The sequence below is a fragment of the Saccostrea cucullata genome, unplaced genomic scaffold (assembly GCF_032062105.1).
Source record: "Saccostrea cucullata isolate Sc308-1 unplaced genomic scaffold, CSIRO_AGI_Scuc_v1 ctg9, whole genome shotgun sequence".
In the NCBI taxonomy this organism is placed as follows: Eukaryota; Metazoa; Mollusca; class Bivalvia; order Ostreida; family Ostreidae; genus Saccostrea; species Saccostrea cuccullata.
This window is the reverse complement of record NW_026935030.1, coordinates 370,743-392,355: the sequence shown is the minus strand read 5'-3', so window position 1 is coordinate 392,355 and position 21,613 is coordinate 370,743. Positions and strand designations below refer to the sequence as shown.

General features: G+C 32.1%; 2 protein-coding genes across 3 annotated transcripts; both read right to left on the bottom strand.

Moving 5' to 3' along the window:
- Window positions 1-3,668: 3,668 nt before the first annotated feature.
- Window positions 3,669-6,279, bottom strand: LOC134241745 (universal stress protein YxiE-like). 2 transcript variants are annotated; one of them, XM_062723768.1, is made up of 4 exons: window positions 6,064-6,279; window positions 5,626-5,709; window positions 4,330-4,439; window positions 3,669-4,051 (listed from the first exon to the last, which is right to left on the bottom strand). In XM_062723768.1, exons 1-4 carry the CDS (start codon window positions 6,137-6,139, stop codon window positions 3,860-3,862), a joined length of 462 nt encoding a protein of 153 aa, XP_062579752.1. In that variant the 5' UTR covers window positions 6,140-6,279; the 3' UTR covers window positions 3,669-3,859. The 2 variants fall into 2 exon arrangements, with proteins under 2 accessions (XP_062579752.1, XP_062579753.1); XM_062723769.1 differs by lacking the exon at window positions 6,064-6,279 and adding an exon at window positions 5,954-6,034.
- A 2,879-nt stretch (window positions 6,280-9,158) lies between these two features.
- On the bottom strand, window positions 9,159-17,385 carry LOC134241744 (universal stress protein YxiE-like). The gene is made up of 4 exons (XM_062723767.1): window positions 17,249-17,385; window positions 12,173-12,256; window positions 10,245-10,354; window positions 9,159-9,991 (listed from the first exon to the last, which is right to left on the bottom strand). The coding sequence occupies exons 1-4, from the start codon at window positions 17,319-17,321 to the stop codon at window positions 9,800-9,802; spliced, it is 459 nt and encodes a 152-aa protein (XP_062579751.1). The 5' UTR covers window positions 17,322-17,385; the 3' UTR covers window positions 9,159-9,799.
- Between the last annotated feature and the right edge of the window lie 4,228 nt (window positions 17,386-21,613).

Genomic DNA, 21,613 nt, shown 5'->3' with positions numbered 1-21,613 from the left:
TTCCGCTTTCCGTTCCGCGTTTTAGCAACACCCTATTTCGTGTGTGTGTGTGGGGGGGGGGGGGTCGAATTTATTTCAGTACCATTTTTTCCACGGAAGTTGTGTATGACTCATGAATATATAATAGTTTACAATACATTTTTATCAGAAATGATTTTTACAACAAGAATATTGCTTTTTCATCTGATTTATATCGAATCTATGTTATTTGTTTGACAAAAATTTTCCGTTTTCCGTTCCGTTCCGCTTTCCGTTCCGTTTTCCGTTCCGCGTTTTAGCAACACCCCTTTAAAGCTCATTGTCCCCCGCTGAAAGTGGGTGACATTAATTTCGGTCACTCTGTTCGCCCGTTCGTCCTTAGCGTTGGACACACATTCTCTGATTGGTATTTGTTGTCTTAATGATTCCTTCTTGACTTGTAAATATCAACTGTTTTATTATTTTTACAAAGTGCCAAACTGAAAATATTATTTCAGAATGCTTTTGATTAGATTTTTTAAAGTATTGTTTAGTATTAAAAAAAATCTGAAAATATGCAAAGGGCAATAAATCTTACTATTTCTCCGACAGCTTTAAACATATACTTATTTATGACATGTAATTTTGCTAAACTATATTTAGTAGAATTCTTTGCAGTTTCAAACTTTAAATCTATAGATGTGTAAGTATGTTTTTACATTTATATTTAGTGGATGATAAGCGAAATTGATATAATTGTTTTTGGCTAATCCATTGAATCAAGTAAATCAGATTCTCCCGTTACATACAGAACGCTCTTCATTTAAGGTCTGGCATTTTTGCTACATTAACCAGCATGAAATCAACATCAATTTCAGAGAAATTTCTAAAATGTTAGATCTTTATTGAAGGTTAGAATCTGGGTGAAATAACATCCATTCAGACCACGTATTTCTCGCATAGCAAAATATCCTTACCACCTGCAGCATTAGGGCTGGGCAATGATATCGATATTTCGGTATATTGCAATACAATGTCAAAAAATATCGTATTGCAATACGTTTTTGTAATATCGATATATCGGCAAAATGTGTAGACTACGGAATTTTATCATCAAATATAAAAATAAATGTAAGAAAGGTTTGTTATGAAGCCAAACAGTAAGACAGAAGCTGTTTTATGGTTGTTTTTCAGAGCATAACTTAATAAAATCAACAAGATTTTTTTTCTTTTGCCAACTTATCATAGTTATGTACAATCTGTCTGTAAATTAAAGCTAATATAAATAAGAAAATGCCATTTTAATTTCGTTGAAAATATTGCAATACAGTTTAAAATATCGCAATATATCGCAATACGAAATCTCTGGCCAATACCCAGCCCTAAACTGCATATTGGTATTTGTTTCCCAGTGGATTCGATACGCAAGACCATGTTCTACGAAATATTTCTTAAACGAAGTAAGCTATTGACAAGCAAATTGTTGAAACAAGAATATCACGGCTTCTTTAAAGTCATAATTTTTAACTCTGTGATCGATACAATGACCATGTCAGCACAATATATCATTAATTTCAATACTGGCTGATGTTTTCATGCTAACTTACACGTTGAATTATCTACAGATTTTCCGCTTTCCCGTTCATGACAAGGAGCACACTGCCGGTTTGGTCGGTTGACAGATGATGCTTACTCCTCCATGGTACCTGATTCGATCCCTGATCTTTCTTTAAGTCTATGTTTGCTAGGCTCCCGATTTGTATTGTTTAAATGAGCGTTTGGGCTTGATTGCTTTTCGTTGTCTTTATGTTGCATCGTAGGTATATGTGGCAGAATACATATGCATGTATTTATGTATAGCTTGTAATTTTTGTAATGTTTAATACATTAAAAGTTTGTGTAGTTTCTGTTGTATTTTCATATTCTGAGGCATACTAGTAGGTAAAAGTGTATCATAGGAAACGCACTGCTTTAGATTTCTTATCCATTCAATGAAGAAAAATTAACTAATTTTAATACAATATCTGTGCACCAGATAAATGTATGTTTACCAGATTTGCATGGAAGATAGTCGCAGATTCATGGTACACTTTTGGAGAAGAGCAACTGCAAAATTATAATTCAATTGAGGATTATGAAATTTGTAGTTGAAGAAAAGACGAAACACAATATTTCTTTATTTTGTAACTTCACATGGCTTCTAATCGATGATCTAATGAGCAAACTAACCTAATCATATTGTAATGGACAGTAATTATTTATCGGATGCCTATGAAGAATAAATATCCCCCGTGACCGGTCTCACCCATTGGTAGTCCTATGTATTGATCAGAAAGACGGACAATTGCTTAGTCAATTTGGTATAAACACAAGGGTTAAAATAATTGGTATGAAAGCAGTCAGCCAAAATACAACCAAATGACAGGTTTACTGACAAGGTTACAACCATAGAAGTTACCAAATGTAAACTTAAACTGAGGTTGTTGAACCTGCCTCGGTTTAAAAATTGATCGTACGTTGGGCATGCTTTTAAGTATCCAATGTGTTTTGACCAGTTGTTTCTATTAAGAATGATTTACAATATATAGTATTTTTTATCCCCCTCTGTATTTAATGTCCTTCAAATATTCCGTGGTAATAAAGCTGTTACTCTAAAGGTCTGTAAATGTACGGGGAAGCTACTCCAGATAACCCCGACAACTCTTTTTCAAGGGCACCGCTTTGTTCTACAGAATTGACCGAAGTTTTTCAGGTTTGAGAGTATAGAAAACTTTGTAGCTTGTAATGTATTCAATTGTTATCTAAAAGAAACGTTTTTAGACGGGGTCACGTGACCCCGTCTATTAGTTTACTTTCAGAGGCCTCAAAACGGAAGCCGTGGTGATAACACATGAATTAAATCTACGCTATATTAAAGAGTGCAGAAATTGTTTTGATCAAAATATGAACATTCTGTATCAAACTTAAGAAAGTGATATGAACTTTTTTCTAGCTCAAATCTAATAAAGTACTTTGAAAATTTTAATCTGAAAATATTAATTGTAAAACACAATGGTAAACAAAGTACTCTCCTGCGTATTATTACGACTGCGTACGCATCATCCATTGTTTACTTCCAGAAAAATATTAATTCGTACCCGGTGAAATTCGGACAGTTCAGAAAGGTTTCCAATTAACTGAGCAATTATTGAAATTTCTACTTCAAATTAAATGAAAAACGTGAATTTATATTATTCACAGTTTTGTTTTTAGTATATTAAAAAATAATTAAGTTGTTATCAAAATTCATAAAAAAAATTCACATTTGTAAAATCTAGCATGAAGATTATTTTGACCCCGTCTTTCAGTACTGTCTCAGTACTTTGATTTTATATCTGTATAACGATTTTTTTTCTTCACCATAGTGTGATGTTATCAAGCAAAGAATATGATTGTTTATCAAGGAGATACTCTGAAACGAAAAAAAAAGAAAAAAAATTTTCAGGATCATACTGAAGAAGTGGAAGTGAGGGGAAAACGTTATATAGAAATATTCACTTCATCTTTCAAAAATTAATTTTGAAGGAGAAATATGAAACTTCGGTCATTACGCATGTAAGGAATGTAATTCTGGTAAATTTGTAAAATATTGATGATGGGATCAGAGAAATCTTTCATTCTTTTGGACTTTTGCGAGAAGCACTGACTTTTAAAGTTGTATTAAAAATGAATAAATGAAAAGTCTTTAATTATCCAATCAAATATTCTAGAAAGGATATTTTATTTTGACTGTTTAGAAATCTAGTCACTATTGAGACAGACGTATGGAATAATGATGAATAGTTAAGACACAGCTGAAATTGATGAACACAGATAAAAACTAAACTGTCCTTGATGAAATTCATTGTAGAACACTTCACTATTAATGGCGACACACAATGACAGGTATGGACGAATGGTGGACCACATAATCACTGACACTTCCCATAATTGTCCTCCTGATCTTTCCCAATCCACGAGAGGCGATGATGATCAAAGTTGCCTCTAGTTCCTCCGACTTTTTGATGATTTGTTCACCAGGATTTCCGTGAGCACGTATTACTTCCCCTTGAACCTTAAATAAAACATCCATAGAACCGTATTGATATAAATTTGATCAGATTTATTATATTTTGAATAGCAACGTGGGATTTGCAATTATATATATTTCAGAGATCTTTTCCAAAGCTTTCCTTCTTACATAACATTTTTAGAAATTAAAAATCTGCTTGACTAAGAAAATAAATCAAAGGATATTATCGAAGAAGCAGGAAATTTGATAATATGCAGGCAAAAAATCAATAGAGTTTTCTGTCAGATCGGTATGGTAGGCATGTTTCAGAAAACAATTACCCCTGCGTCCATCAATATTGCATCTAGTTTCTTGATTTGCACTTTGGCCCTTTCTTCTTCCTCGTTGTATGCCTTGTGAACGATTTTGGGGTCTACAGGCATCCAAGCGGCTTTAAGAGAAAGACAGGAAAAATAATTAACTTTCAAAATAAGCAGAATATCTGAGGGGGAAAACAGAAGTGGGAAATAGTTTTGTTGTGGTGAAAATCTCATGTGGTCATTTGAACTCGTGTAGAGAACATTCATTGGGAATCTCTTATAATCTCTGTGTTTTGATATAGGAGTATGCTTTATAATTCCTACATGCTCAAAGGATTAAATCAATCTGATTTAAAGTTGTGAAAAATAATATGTCATTTATTACATATGAAAAAAAAATGTAGAAAAAAAGATTTACCAAAATATTTAGTTTAGCAGCGAAAACATTGTTGATTAAACCATATCGGTTTTATAAAATCATAATGATCCTTGCAAAAAAAAAAAAAGCGTAGATGAATCGATAGAGGGAAAATAAATCTTGACATAATGAGTATCTGATATCCTGTAGACAAAGTGTACTTGGTGTTAATCAATGTTTTATCTAAACAGAGGTTATCAAACCTCCTGCTAGCTCACATCTTTGCCATCACTGCGTTTTTCATGACACCTTTATTTTCTTACCTTTTTTACAATATATATTTCCCGTTGACCTATTACACTTAAAAATCATATATGATTAAGAAAACTATGTTGTAATTTTTCATAACCAAGTGTTTGCTATCAATTAAGCATGACGCCAGCCTCTTCCTGGTTATACAGATTGCTTATGCTCAAGATAATGAATTTCAACATAAAAAAGTTGTGGAATTTGTTTGGTTAACATTTCATACGTTTCAGTTATGTGCACATTTTTAATTTGCTTGAATTTGTACTCTGTGTTCTGTCGGTTGTTTTTGTGCATATGGAGGAAGAAGGAAATAATTCACTCCACAAAAACTGGCATATAAGTCACAGTTAGGCGTACAGTTAGGAAGAGAAATGTACATGTATATTTTTAAAATATGGAAAAAATATACTTAAAAAACTATAATATTAAATTAAAAACATTGGTTTAATTGTTCAAAAGATATTTTGATCAAAAGATTTTTTTCTTTGCCTCATTAAGACTCCAATGAACATTGGGATTCAAGTGAGAAATTGCTCTGTACTAAATATATGTTCTGTTGTGGTGTTTTCTGATGAAAACACTTTGCATCCAGTCCTTTTAATTTGGTATTCACAATATACTAGTATCTATGACAATATACGTCTACTTACACCCGTACGCCATGGAATTCCTGTGATCAGTTACGTGAAGGACAATGACCTCATCATCTTTTCTGTACATATTTTTGACAAACCCTAAAACAGAGGAATACGAAAGGCTTTATACATTAATCCTTTAATCTGAATTGAATGTTAATTCTTATTTATAAATGTCATTAGTTTAAACGTTAAGTTTTGTTTCATTTTATTTTTTTTTATGAAGTCATTATTTTCAACCAAATAAATAAAAACAACAAATCAATACTCATTCACTAGTGTTGAACAATTCTTTTTTATACATACAAGTTATATACAAATAGAGACCTTATCAAAAGCTTACTTACATGATAAAGCTCTTTAAGTCACTGATTTTCTCATTTGTTATCAAGATGCAGAAAAGCATACACAGTTTTCCTGTTAAGAAATCGATATTAACTGAAAACTACATACATTTGAGCGCTCCCTCCGAGTATTCACTCCCGTCCATTGCAATCATCACTTTCCGCTTGTTACTTTTGTCCGCCATTGCGCTTGATTCGTAGTACTATGTGTGGAACAGGAAAAGATTAGATAAATTTTTAATTTGTTGACTTGTATTGCTAAAGAATTTCACTATACATTGAGGCCACGCTTGTCATGTAATACTTATGGAACGCCATATCAGCATATATTTAATTAAAATAACAGAAGACACGTCTGCGAAAAAAGCTTTTCATCTGAACTTTTAAAATGATTCACGAATATACGGTGACGTCATTTTTAAAAGTTTCAGTTGATTGCAGTCTGAGTTTCTTAATTGTGTTACATTTTAAAATGAAAAAATATATTCAAAATATAATCATTTAACTTAGAAACCCTTTTGGCCTTTAAAATATCTTCTTATGTACGAGGGAGGAAAATCGTGACCAGTCACCCATACTTAACAGTATTTTCCGTTTATTTGAATGACCTAGTCTTCCGGTGAAAAAAAAAGATTATTCACCATGATCAGAATCCTACAATGGTATATTTCGGACACGGAATTATTTTTTTTTAAATACCACACAAAAAATTGTCTCGTGAAAACGACATAATTATCTTGTGAAAACGACTTATTATCTTGTGAAAACGACATAATATTTTGTGAAAACGACTTATTATCTTGTGAAAACGAGATATTATCTTGAGAAAACGAGATATTATCTTGTGAAAACGAGATATTATCTTGTGAAAATGACATATCGACACCGTGGAATTGAAAGGTCGTACATGGGAATTTTGGTACTTTACAGGAGGCGTAAAAACTGTTTTTCCACAGAATATATTACATGACTGTGAACATAAAGTTTAAGGATGTTTTATTTCGTTTTAGGACCCAAGAAAGTATATTTTTTAATCCAATTAATGCATGAAAATAATTAATACAAGCCGATATTTTGCAGATATGACTTTAAATTAAGGAATGAAGGTTATTTCAACTTTTGTCATACGATATACCATAACTTGGGGCAGTTTACGCTTTGTAGACCGCGAAATGTGAATTTCATGGCCTCTGGTTTAAAACACGAACCAAATTCAATTTTTGGAAAGTTGTTACATGATACTCAGGTGACCTATAAGGTCCTTGGGCCTCTTGTATTTGAATGAAATATCATCTGAAATTTTTAAATGTAAGAACACAATGTACATTTTTCGCTTAAGCGTCCGTTAACGTTGAAGGAACGTTCATAAAGAACAGAGATGTCCCAATTACATCATGTTGTATTGTAGAACATTTATATATAAAAAAAATATGTCCTTTTCCCAAGATAATAAGTCGTTTTCACAAGATAATAAGTCGTTTTCACAAGATCATATCTCGTTTTCAAAAGATAATATCTCGTTTTCACAAGATATTATGTCGTTTTCACAAGATAATATCTCGTTTTCACAAGATATTATGTCGTTTTCACAAGATAATATCTCGTTTTCACAAGATAATAAGTTGTTTTCACAAGATAATATCTTGTTTTCACAAGATAATATGTCGTTTTCACAAGATATTATGTCGTTTTCACAAGATAATATCTCGTTTTCACAAAATACTATCTCGTTTTCACAAGATATTATGTCGTTTTCACAAGATATTATTTCGTTTTCACAAGATAATATCTCGTTTTCACAAGAGAATTATGTCGTTTTCACAAGATAATTTTTTGTGGTATTTAAAAAAAAAATTGCGTGTCCTAAATATACCACCGTAGAATCCCTTTTTGAATTTGCATTTAGAATTATGCATTATTATATACCCCCTTATAACTAGCTAAATGTAGCAAAATGGAACTTTAGAGATCAATTGTATAATTTTTATCCATAAAACAAAGCATAAAAACAGAAGACTTTGTAACATGCAAGAAAATAACGTCATGTTTTTGCGTACTACGTCATGTTTCAGAGAGTGGTGATATGGATTTAGAAAACCACAATTTGGTGATCCGGAAAGTGGATCACAACGTCACGTGGTTGCAGTAAAATTGAGTGATACTCAATAGGTATATAATAAAATGTTTCTAGCAACAATTTCTAACTTTCTCTATGAGATGTATGGAGATAACGAATATATTCAAAATCAAAAGTCCACAAAACAATACAAAAGAGGAGCAGAGCAAACACGGACCTCCAAATCATCAGAGGTTGATCAGGTGCCATGGAGGAGTGAGCATCCCCTGCGGACCGGTCACACCCGCCGTGTGCTCTCTGACATGATCCGGAAATAACGGAAAAAATCCGTCGTCAATTCAGTGTATAAATAATACACTAACAATTAGTATGGAAAATGCCAGTCAACATTTGACTCGATAAAATGAATTTGCTGACAAGATCACTATATCGACCATAGAACTTACGAAATGATGACTTTAGACGAGATTGCTGATATTCTTGTTTCATCAACTTGTTTGACAATTTGTCAATAATTTACCTCGTTTTAGAAATTGTTCATACGTAGAGCATGCTCTTGCGTATCGAATCAATTGAGAGATATAAACTCCTTATGCATGTTATGAAGGTATATTGCTGCAGAAGTAAGGGAAGTTGACGATAGAAAAGTTAAAGTGATCAAGCTTATCATAGAGCTTGGTTGTTAGATTACCATTAATGTCTTTTTCAAGTAAAATATCCAAGAATGAAACAGATGTGTCAGACTCTGTGGTATCTCAAGCTCCCCAGGATATATTTCATCGTTATAAGAATGGAATTTACCATTGTTAATTGACAGTACGTCGTCGATATATCTAAATGTCGAGTTGAAGGCCACAGCATATGTTTTCTTCTTTTCACGCATAAGATTTTGCACAAACTCTGCTTCATATGAATACAAAAATACGTCTGCTAATATAGGAGCGCAATTAATACCCGTGGGGATTCCAATAGATTGTTGGAAGACCTGATCTCCAAAATTCACATAGATATTGTAAATCAGAACCTCAAGCATCTCTTTGATGTCAACTTCAGAGTACTTGTGTGTCAATCAGAATGTGTTTTAATAAAATAATTTTGCAAATGACCAAATACCAGGTAAGTAAATCCATAAGTTCCACTTTTATTTAAATGAAAAAGCAGCTGTCAATGATATCAAAAAGCCTGGACTTTAATTTATCGTGGGGAATGGGTTGTTTATTAAGTTAAAAAGTCATAAGTTTTTAAGCTGTTGATTTTGGTAAAATCTTGTGATTTCAATAGTTCTTTGAAATTTTTAAGTATCCACATCTGATTCACATCACTTCTTGAATATATTGTTGCGCAGTACTCTTGAAGTTTCTCCTTCATTACTGGAAATATCTTAGTGAGGAGTAAAGGAAGAGGCTTGGTTGAACATTAACTGGAACCCGCAAAGTATCTTTCTTTGTTATATGATACTTCATAACGGACTGTCAAAATACAATACTATACAGAATCTCTGGTAAGTGTTGAATTATTAAATAAATGTATTATTTGAACTCATGTACATGAAACATATGTCTTTCAAAAGCATTTAGAACCAATTTCTTACAGAACAACAAGATCTATGAAATCTTAAAATCAATTCTTCTACTCAAGTAGAGAGCTTGATTTTTCATAGTGATGATCATAAGCAACATTAAAAACACTAAAAGGCAGCTGTTCATTATAAGATTTTGACAGTAATGGTACGGGTTGTTCGTGATTAATATGATATATCTATATTTCATTAATGGCGAAATATCACGACAGGTATGTGCGAATGGTGTAACACAAAATCGCTGACACTCCCCATTATAGTCCGCCTGATCGTTCCCAGTCCACGAGATCCAATGATGACCATGCTGACACCCAGTTCTTCAGCCTTTTTAGTGATCTGTTCTCCGGGATTGCCATGGGCTCGAATGACGTGTGCTTTAATCTAAAAATACCATATTATTGAATATTGTTGCAGTATTTATTAAATTCTGATCTTAGAGAACTCAAAATATAGATAAAAGTAATTTTTATTTTAGTTTTCTTACATACTACTAAGAAGATTATTTTTACAAATATACTGTTGCTAAAAAATGATGAAAGATAAAGATAACGAACAATATATCCACCCCCACCCCACCCCACCCCACCCCCCAAAAAAAACTTCAGTTATCTATAAAGTATAGAAACAATCATACCCCGACATCCTTGATTAAGGCATCCACTTTCTTGATTGTTTCTTTGGCCTTGTCTTCCTCCTCCTTTACTTTCATTTGGAATATCATGGGGTCCATAGGTAACCAGGGAGCTGTCAATAATAATTTTATATGCATAATGATGATGCCTCATTTTACTAAAATCAAAAATTGGAAGCTGTATTTCGTAACATTATTTTTTAATATTTAATAACTAGCTAGTGGGAAGAAAAATAAGTGAATCTGAATATGGTTAATGTGTTCTAGAATTAAAAAAACCCGCTTCTATAAAGAATCTGCTTTATCACCACAAATTATTCACCCAGGCTGAAATTGAGAAATGGTTGAATTTTTTGTGCTTTATCAACTTCTCACAGATGTTAATTTGAATGAGTTAAAACAACTATCGATGTTTAATAATAGCAGCATTTTCAATCCTTTTGATAAATAAAGGAAATATATTAATCCCTTGTAGAAACAGTAATTAAATTTTTGCTTATAGTAAAGGTTCATTTTTAACTTGAATGTAATAGTGTTGGATTTGTGTAAAATACAGTTATAGAACTTGCCAGAATATTTATCTTATTTTTTATTTCAGTTGTCATTAAAAACCAAGATCCACTCCTTAGTTCTCCCTTATCTGTATTACCTGTGCATATTTGTATATACCCAAGGCCATTGATCAGGTATTTTGGAAGTGGTCATTGTGATTTTGTTTTTTATTGATTATTGATTTGAAAGTTCGGATTCGATTGGTTTTCTTGACTGGTCTAAAGTTTTCCCGCTTTATTATGACCATTCTTTGTTCCATGGTTGATCAGATCAGACATATATTTAGACAATAACTTGAGACTGAAGATTTCCTTCTCTTGTAAGTTACTAATATTTTCTTATTTAAATGCTTATCCTATAGTATGCAAAAGCCTTTTTCATTTGCATTTACTAAAGTTAATGAATGATTTTGAGAGAAAGTTATTTTAGGATGTAAATTTATCATTGATTACAATATCAATATGAAATATTTGCTAGAAGTAATTTGATGTTAATCAGATTATGTGTTTTTATGATGATCAAAGATATTTTTGATTATATTGTTCAAAGTGAGCAATTGTTGGTATATTTTTATTAGGAGATTATATTTTTAATTATCATTGTATTAAATAGCTGATCATCATTCATAGACTTTGTAAAATAGACAATATAATGAGCAGATGGGAAATGGGAAAGCCTATTCCAATAGAATTGTGAGATTAATATGTTTTTATCTTAAATATTATGTCACTCCACTGTGAATTAATATTCAAAGAACACTGACAGGAGTTTTGTCGATCATTCCCATACCCCTGTAACATAAAGTAAATATTTTACCTTTTGTATTGTATTTTTCATTTTGAAAATTGTACAACAGAACTTATACAACAGACACTGAAACATACAATAGAAAGGGAAAAATTAAAGAATAAAAATGAATACATTTTACGATGCAAACTGAAAATTATACAATACATATGGAAACAAAACAATCAAAAGTACAAAGAAATATTTATACCATATATGTAAAGATATACAATGAAAAGTAAAGCAACGCAAATGAAAAAATATACAATATATATATAAAAAGAAGATCTTTTAGTCAAGTTCTGCATAAAAAAACAAAGGTCTAACAATGGGTATGAAACAAGTAAGCCAAAAAACGACGCAATGTTAGGTTACATTCATGATATCTACGAAATGCTCAAACGAGGTCCGCGTAACGTATCTGCCAGTAGAAGAACTGCTTCTTTGTTCATGCTCACCAGTTAATATTAATACATACATGTACTTCCCCTTCATTCTAATACTTTGGTATCCGTTTGGAGACTATGTGTGAGATATGCTGAATATTATCAGAGTAGTTTAAGCTGAGCATAACATGTGTATTTTCTACTTACATGAATAGGATAGAGATTCTTTATGATCTGTCACGTGGAGCACAATAACATCATCTTCATTTTTGTACACTTTACTTGCAAACCCTAAAAGAGAGAGTTTATATCAATCACATGAGTTACTTTTCTTTTACAAAACAGCAAATTATCTATTTACTTGTTTGTGAAAGAAATCTTTAAAACAAATATACATCTGTTTTAATACCTGTTGGGTCCAAATGCGAGCATATCTAATATACATGTATAATCGCAACATGTCCAACTATATATTATTGAAATATTTCGTTCACAAATATTTTATGCTTCTTGCTCTTTAAAGTCACGAACGATGATGTTAAATTTGCATAATTATATTTATTTTTTAAAATAATATTCAGTCCAGGTTGAAAATCACCAAGCTGAACCAACTGATGTCAACTGAAGATAACAAATAATTATCAGGCTTAAAACTCCAGTAAAGCAAATCAGGAGCAGATCAAACACGACCCTCTAAAATGCCACATATACCATAAAGGAGTAAGCATCCCCTGTTGACCTGTCAAGCCCTTTAAGTCCTACTTGTTATGATTGGGCAAATGGAAAAATTCATAGACAATTCAGCATGTAAAATATGTTGGCCTTACAAATTGTATGAAAAACGAGTGATGGATTATATTTGCTGAAGTCAGCCATAGAATTTGAAAATTTTAAAGGAGACAATATTGATATCCTTATTTCATCAACTTGCTTTTCAATGCCTTGCCTCATTTAGAATTTGTCTGTACCAATAAGACCTATGTCGAAAAAAAAAATACGAAATTACAGAAAAACATATAGCAAAGAAAACAACACTGGACCATCATATGCAGAAATTGAAAAACAAATGCTTTCAAAAAACTAAAAATGAAAAGGCACTAGCAGGAACAGGCTCTATATCAATGGACTAAGTCGAGTTTTATTTTACATAAGGAAAATGTGATAATCCTTTTTTAACAAGATATGGGAGGAAATAAAAATATCTGAAATATTGAGGAAGGGGTTTATCATAAAATTGCCTAATAAAGGGAAATCTAATCTGAAAAATTAATAAGAAAATTGAGATACCGAAATTTCACTATAAAGTCTATAGTGAGCATAATTCTGTGAGGGATGTTAATTGATAGTATCGGAGAATGAAGAAGCTGACTTTCAAATGAAAATCTTCATATTGTACAACATTGTAAGGCAAATATACGAATGACACAATACACTATACATTAATTTCTTTGAGTTCGATAAAACCTTTGATCCCATTCATAGAGAATGCTTATGAAAATTATGTAGACAAATAAAGTTTTAGGAAAATTGATAAGGCATAAACAATATATAAAAGTCTTTGATAAGATTTTAGCTGATTTGTGATAGAGAAAGGGAAAGTATCGAAATGGTTTGAAGTGAAAAAAAGAAGTGAAGAAGGCTAAAGCATGGTCCTTTATTCCTGATAGAGATGAACTGATCAAAATAAAGCCGTCAGTGAAGAATAGGGACCGGGATATGATAGGCTTGTTAGTCCATTATTTATACACTGAATTAAGGACGGATTTTTCCGTTATTTCCCGATCATGACAAGGAGCACAAGGCGGGTGTGACCGGTCGGCAGGGGATGAACACTCCTTAAAGGCACCTGATCCTATCTCTAATGTTTTGGAGGTCCGTGTTTGCCTTTTGTAATGTCTTATGGACTTTTGATCTGGAATACTGTTCGTTAATCTCCATATATTTCATTTTAACAATATACATTTTCGCTGTTTTGAGGTCGATCAAATAATTTAGCGTCCCAAAGAGTACAATACTCACCGAACTCGAAGGAAAAGGTTAATATCGTACTTTGATGGTGCCTTATTATTGTATTAATTAAAAAAGCAATCGATCCTAACCCAACAGAGCGAAGGGAGTAGGGCTAAACTTAACAACTAGACTAGTTGTATAAATTTCAGAATTTTTGTGAGAAATAGAAAAATATTGTCAGCCACATACCATCAATCGTGAAGGGGGTTGAGCGTAATAACCGCGTGGTCGGGGATGTTCTCAACTCGGGTAGGAGGGATTCACTATGCTATATCAAAAGTTGCAATTAACAGAAGCGTACTAGTAAATTGTAAAATGTAAGGTTTGGAGAGAGAAAAAAGGAAGGCCTGCAACCTTCTACTTCTACCCAATCCCTAATTCCATGTGACTGAATGTTATATTTACTTGAGTGGAAGTCGGATTGAGGTAACAAAAAGCACATTTCCAACAGTAGTAAATGTATCTATTTGGAAGATACCATTTGGAAATTTTCGATCAACTTTTCGACCGATATATCAAATAAAATTACATTAGCCCTTTTCACAAAAAATCTTACAACATATTTTTATCCTAAGTGAAAACTTACGGTAAAAGTCTTTTTCACAAAAATTCTTAAGAAAGTCCTAAGTGCAAAATCTATCGTAACTTTACGAGAGCTCCAACCCTCTCTTAATTATTTTCAAACCGATTTTATTGTTAAAATAAAACCAAAAAAATCAAATTACATGTTAAATAGAACTATTAAAAGTAACTCCCAATAATATTTTTCATTATTTTCACACTCATAATGGAAAAATGAAATGAAATACACTACAAAAAATTTACGATGTAAGTTTCACTTAAGATAATCGTAAGACCTACTTTTACGTCATACTTGTGATTGTGACGTCAAATTTCAAACTTCTTGTTTTAGAATCGATTGCACTTGTTATTTCTTGTCAATAACGTTTGTTCTGCCGATAAATGATGAAAACCGAGCTATATCTTTATTTTCATCTTCTAATTTAAGGATTATAAAGCAAATTGATACCGTTGCTAAGGATGAAGTCTGTCGTAAGTAAAATCTTAAGTTCAATCTGCTACGAATGCATTTGTGAAAAGCATTTAAGATTTGTCGTAAGAGATTTGTAAGTTAAAATCTTAAGCAAAAACTTAAGATTTTTTGTGAAAAGGGCTACAGGTCTTTTTGATATCATTAATAGCTGCTCTTTCAATAAAAATGGTATGCGTAAATTTACTTGCTTTGTCATTGGTCATTTGCAAAATTATTTTGTTTTAAGTCCCCTGTAGTTAACATCAAAAAGATATTTGTTTTCTGATTGGGGCCATAAAACTTAGACCAGCTCACTTTTGATCTCAGTCTCACTTTTCCACTATATATTCCTTAGCAAAAACTGAGACTGAGATCAAAAGTGAGCTCGTCTAAGTTTTATGGCCCCCAGGCCAGGTCTTCCAAGAATCTATTGGAATTCCCATGGGTACCAATTGCGCCCCGTTATTAGCAGACCTATTTTTGTATTCATATGTAGCAGCATTTGTCCAAAATCTTAAACGTGAAAAGAAGAAAACACTTGCTGTGGCCTTCAACTCGACATTTAGATATATTGACGACGTACTGTCAATTAGCAATGGTAGTTTCCATTCTTATAACGATACGATATATCCTTTTGAATTTTAAATAAAAGATACCACAGTATCTGACACCTCTCTCTCTCATATTTGGATATTTTACTTGAAAAAGACGTTAATGGTATTCTAACAATCAAACTCTATGATAAACCTGATGACTTTAATTTTTCTATCGTCAACTTTCCTTACTTATGCAGAAATATACCTTCGTCACCTGCGTATGGAGTTTATATATCTCAGTTAATTCGATACACAAGAGCATCTCTACGAATGAACAATTTTTAAAAAGAGGTAAATTATTGACAAACAAGTTGATGAAACAAGAATATCAGCAGTCTCATTTTAAAGTCATCATACAAAGACATAGTTCTATGGTCAATACAATGACCTTGTCAGCAAATACAATTTATTATTGAGTCAAAGGACGTTTTTCATACTTATTGTTAGTCCATTGTTTATACACTGAATTGACGACGGATTTTCCCTTATTTACCCCTCATGACAAGGAGCACACGGCGGGTGGGACCGGCAGGCAGGGGATGCTCACTCCTCCAAGGCACCTGATCCCACCTCTGATTTTTTTTAGAGTTCCATGTTTGCTCTGCTCCTATTTTGTATTGTTTTATGGACTTTTGATCTTGATTACTGTTTGTTATATCCATATGTTTCATTGATATATTTTTCGATTGCATACATAAAGTTATTTTGATATAAAATTTCTTGCAAATGCATAATATATGTATACACATAATTATCATGAATGCTTTTCATAAGCAGTCCATCGTTCCTGACTGGAATTCACTGCAACGAAGTCTTCTGATGAAATTTTATGAGGTATCTACGTTTCTGATAGGATTCGCAATTATATACAATAATCACGTTTTTCATGAATGTATACATATACCAAATTTTAACTAAACACCTCAGTGGTTAGAGCGTTTGTTAAAGAGTTGCGGGGTAAGGGGTCTGTCCTTACGTCGCAGATTCGAATCCAACACACCACAGGACAAGAAGACCGATCCTTCGGATGAGAATGTATAAACTGAGGTTGAGTGTCGCAGAAGGTGAATTGATGGCAAGATAAAGATCCCTCACTACTCAAATTAAGGCACTATGTGCCGAGTACAGGTCTAAATTTGCACCACTCCACCGGCATTTGGTGTCACTCTCGAATACAAACAAACATGCACGACATTACCTTACCTTTTTTCGACGTGGCTATATATGTAATTGTCCTTTATTCTAATGACCCAATTATTAAATCTCAAGAAAATTTATACATATAATAGATTGAAAATTCATAAAATGACATGCATTGTTAATAATAATAATACTTGTAACTAGGACTCATGTAACGTATGTTTAGCTTTAAACATTGGTGTTAAACTGCGCAGTATTAATTAAACTTATAAGCTACAGTATTTTTGTACTTAAGCTGAATAAGACAGATAAGAAAGGTTATGATGCTACGATTCTTCGGCGATACCTGGTAACGGTGCAAAGTGTTACGTATATAAAAAGAAGTAAAACTAATTATATTGTATTTGTTGAACCATATTAGACTTCATGAACTCTACCACGTGTAACTCACGATCAATATAAGCTTATATAGTCAGATTATATGGACATCATTAGAATACAAACATTTCAGAGCTTCCTCGGAATATTCACTTCCGTCCATAGCGATCAACACTTTACGATTGCTGTTGTCGACCATTGCACTCTCTTAGACTGACCTTCCTTGTGATTTGTCCTATAAACCATAAATGTTTAAATGTTTGGGCTGACATGCAAATTATATGGAGCACCGTATTTACTATAATCAAATGATTACCTTAAATTCAATAATTATCCTTAATCTATATTATGTCAAATATTTTTTTATACGTTAAGATAATCAAAATTTATAAGAAGCTTGGAAATTTCTTTAAATTAAACAATAAAAACCAATTGCAATTCAAAGATATCAAAGTCTAAAACAATATTAATAGCCTATTCATTCACCGTCTCAACAAAAATGACAGATTTGAATAGCATTGCCTTAATTTGATCGACTGACAATGTATGCTGACAGTGACCATTGACAATATAAGTAAATTTATCAACAGTAATGGTGAACAATGAGAATTTTGTTTATTTAGTTACCGACCCACTGCATAAGAAAATATGCTTTTAAATGTCAAATTCGCGGTAATTTTGTATGTTTGTTCGTAAAAGTGGTTTTAATGGATATTTTTAAGAGTTCTATTTGAATTGTCATAACAAAAAGCATCGTTATGAAAACTAGCGATTCGTTTCAAAAGGATTCCGACCCTGGAAATTACGGGGTCCGCATTTAATTATGACATATGTACAAATTTGTTTTCTTATACTTTTTATGGGACCATGCAGTCGCTGTTTGTTACCTTCACCTTTTAAATTAAAAGTAAATTATTGAGAATGCATTCTGTATTTAACATTTTGTTTTTAGTGAGAATAAATATGTTATTAATATTTCTATAAAAATGGAGAAAAAAAATCACAATAACATAATTGTTTGTTCAAATATATTTTTATGGAAGTAAAAAAAAAAAGAATTAGATAGTAACACGGTCCGTATGTACTGGTACCTGCTGATAAAGCTGGTAACAACAATGACTTTGCTTGTAAGGAGCATTACTTAAATTGTGTTTTGGAGGATCCGGTGTAACGACGAAAAATGACCCCCGTAGAATATTAATTTTTTTGTGAAATGACCCCGGGACAATATACCAAGTAGGGTCATTTTTCGCTTAATTCTACGACTCCACACACGTTGAAAAATGACCCCCGTAGAATTTTGACCCCTACTCTTTTATACAATAAAACCTTATGTATGTGTCTCCTGATATTTTTTCATACTTTCATATGCAAGTAGGGAAATTTTTTTATGCATATCTTAATAGCGGCATCACCATCAATGTGTCTGGTATGGATTTATTTTTGGCTTGCAGAGTCCCAATGAATAGTTATTCATTGAGGAGCATTAATTTATTATTATAATTTTTGGGTGATTTTTAATCCTTCAAAGGTTTTGTTCCGAAAATGGCATGATTTGTTTCTGATAACTATAAACTTTGAATTTTTTACAAATCCAAAAACATGGCATAGAAGCAAGAAAAGCAACCTTATTTAACTATGTAAATTCAAGTCCCTTAGCTCTTACATTTAAACTTACATTTACATATGTATGGAAGAAGGATATGGAGATTACGAACAGTATTCAATATTAAAGTCCATAAAACAAAACAAAATAGGAGCAAAGCAAAAAACAAGGACCTCCAAAACATCAGAGGTGGGATCAGGTGCCATGGCGAAGTGAGCATCCCCTGCTGACCGGTTACACCCGCCGTGTGATCCTTGTCATAATCAGGAAATAAAGGAAAAATAAGTTGTCAATTCAATGTAAAAATAATGGACAAACAATCAGCACGAAAAACGTCAGTCAGCATTTAACTTAATGATAAACTGTATTTGCTGACAAAGTCATTGTATTGATCATAGAATTTACGAAATGATGACGAATATTCTTGTTTCATCAACTTGCTTGTCAATGTTTTACCTCGTTCAAGAAAATGTTTATACGTAGATCATGCTCTTGTGTATCAAATCAACACAACGAGAAATTCCAATAGATTGTTTGAAAACCTGGTCTCCAAAAACTACATAGATTTTTTTTCAATCAAAAACTCAAGCACTTTTTTATGTCAACTTCAGAGTACTTCTGTGTGTAATCAGAGTGTGTTATAAATAAAAAAAAATGCTTCCCTTTTCAACACTTTTTAGCCCATAGACATCTGACCAATGGTTGCTGTTACATCCTCTTTCTTCTGAGATTTTATAGACATAACCTTTGCAAATTAATGAACTCTAATTGTCTATCATGCTATTACTTCGATATAAAGTCCTAGCACATACCGTCCAAAAATTAATGCTAAAGTAAAAGCGTGGAATTTGGGGGTAAAAGTGTCTCAAACTTCAACGTCAATGTCATAATGTCAAAGTTGGTTATACACAAAAAAGGTCTTTTCATAAAAATACACCTGTGAAATATGAAAGCCATAGTCCCACCCAGTCTAAAGATATGGACATTTTTTTATGCGGACAAATATACAAACGGACAGACGGATAGGTAAAAAACTATATACCCCGAAGCTTCGTTTAAGGGGGCATAAGTATAACATTAGAGTAACAAATTTTTTATCATCCAACATTTGTTTTTTTTTTTCTATTGGTAAAAAACTCCTAAAATCGCTATATCTGTTTTATTAACTACATGATAGAACGGGGAAAACGATACTACATGTGCTTATTTTGGAAAGACGAACATAACTTTAGTTAATCATGTTTTATGCTACAACCCCATTTTTTAAGGTTTCGTTGACACTAGCAAACGACAAAAGACATTTTACAGCTATCCACATTTTGTTTCCCTTGTATCATTGGTCAGAGGCAATTTAATTTTGTACTAATTTTTACAAATTAAATCATCCCTATTTTTTAACTGAAACTTCATTCATATTATTTTTACAAGATCTAATTTTCCAAGCTAGCGCCCCTTTTCGCGCCAGTTTTAAAAGTAGGGATCAAAAACGTTTAACTTTTGAAAAATAAAACTTTATTTTGATTTTTGCAAATTATTTATCCAGGGTAAAATTAAAGAGATTTGTACTTATTTAATTATGGAAACTTTTTTTCTGACACCATCTAGAAAATAACATTTTTTAAGATTAAAATGACAACTGTGAAAACTTACTGTATAAAATGTAAAAATTTTTCTATGAATGCGAGTATCGTTGCTCTAATAGCCTTTAGTTAGAACATTTTAACATTGTTTTCCTTTAATGGGGATAAAACAGTTTGTATTTTTAATGTTAGGTATTGTATAGCTTTGATTTCGTTATCTAAGCTTAAAAGCTTTCAGAAATAACCCTTAAAAGCATAAGGCAGCTTGATATTAACCGTATACATTCGCCTAACAAGAATATTCCTACCAAAACGAATGTTTTTGCTTCAAAAAATGACAAGCGGTCATTTTTCTACGGGGTCATTATTCTACAATGCACACGGAGAAAAACGACCCCAAGGCCATAATTTCTACAGAAAAGTGGGTCATTTTTCACGAATTGATCAGGGGGTCAATTTTCTTCCCCCCGGTCAAAACATACTCGTTACACCGGTGTAAAGACGAATAATGACCCCCATCGAATAATGAGATTTTTCAACGACAAAAAATGACCCCCTACCCGTAGAAAAAAAATCATTTTTTGTAGAAAAAGTGTCCTAGGGGTCATTATTTTATATGTTAGTCCTATAAAAAATTGACCCCCGTTGAAAAATGACCCCTTTAAAGTGAAAAGAGATTCTTTAATTGTCAAGCAAATAAAATTTCTTTTTAATATTCCTCCTTATAGTTTTTGCTTAAAGAATGGTATTCCACTTGTTTTTAGAAATCAAACAACAATCAGGTTCCAATACTCTTTAATAGAAAAATTAATTTTTCCTTCATTAATACTTTTAGCTTGTATAAGTTGCAAATCCTATTTGACAATGAAAGAGGAGGAAATATTTAACCCCTCTCCAAAAAAATTGCGTTAAATCAAAATAAATAAATAAATAAATGAAAAGCATTAAATATTTTCAATTTTTTTCCTTCACACAAGCTCTATCATATCATAATTTACTTCGCCATCATTAAAGCATACTTTAAATGTTGGTGGGGGTATACTTGAAAGTATTGTGGCAAAGTAACAGTTGAAAATTAGTAGAAAAGTAGATTATTTTAAGCTTATCTTTAGTCATTCCTTATAGAAAAATAAAGGTAGGATAGTTTGTTTTTTTTTTTTGTTGCTTTTGTTGATAATCGACTTCCTCTTAAATAAGTAAGGGGATGGGGTGGGTATAACACCTAGAAATATGCTCTGTAAAGGTATGGGTTAGTTTAAAATACACATTCTAATGCAAAAACTATACATGTAGACATCACCTTTT

Coding starts and splice junctions, on each gene's coding strand:
- LOC134241744 (XM_062723767.1), bottom strand. CDS start 17,321: ATGGTCGACAACAGCAATCGTAAAGTGTTGATCGCTATGGACGGAAGT. Junction 12,257..17,248: donor TTCCGAGGAAGCTCTGAAAT/GTTTGTATTCTA, acceptor TCTCTCTTTTAG/GGTTTGCAAGTAAAGTGTAC. Junction 10,355..12,172: donor AGAATCTCTATCCTATTCAT/GTAAGTAGAAAA, acceptor TATTATTGACAG/CTCCCTGGTTACCTATGGAC.
- LOC134241745 (XM_062723768.1), bottom strand. CDS start 6,139: ATGGCGGACAAAAGTAACAAGCGGAAAGTGATGATTGCAATGGACGGG. Junction 5,710..6,063: donor CTCGGAGGGAGCGCTCAAAT/GTATGTAGTTTT, acceptor CCTCTGTTTTAG/GGTTTGTCAAAAATATGTAC. Junction 4,052..4,329: donor CAATATTGATGGACGCAGGG/GTAATTGTTTTC, acceptor GTTTTATTTAAG/GTTCAAGGGGAAGTAATACG.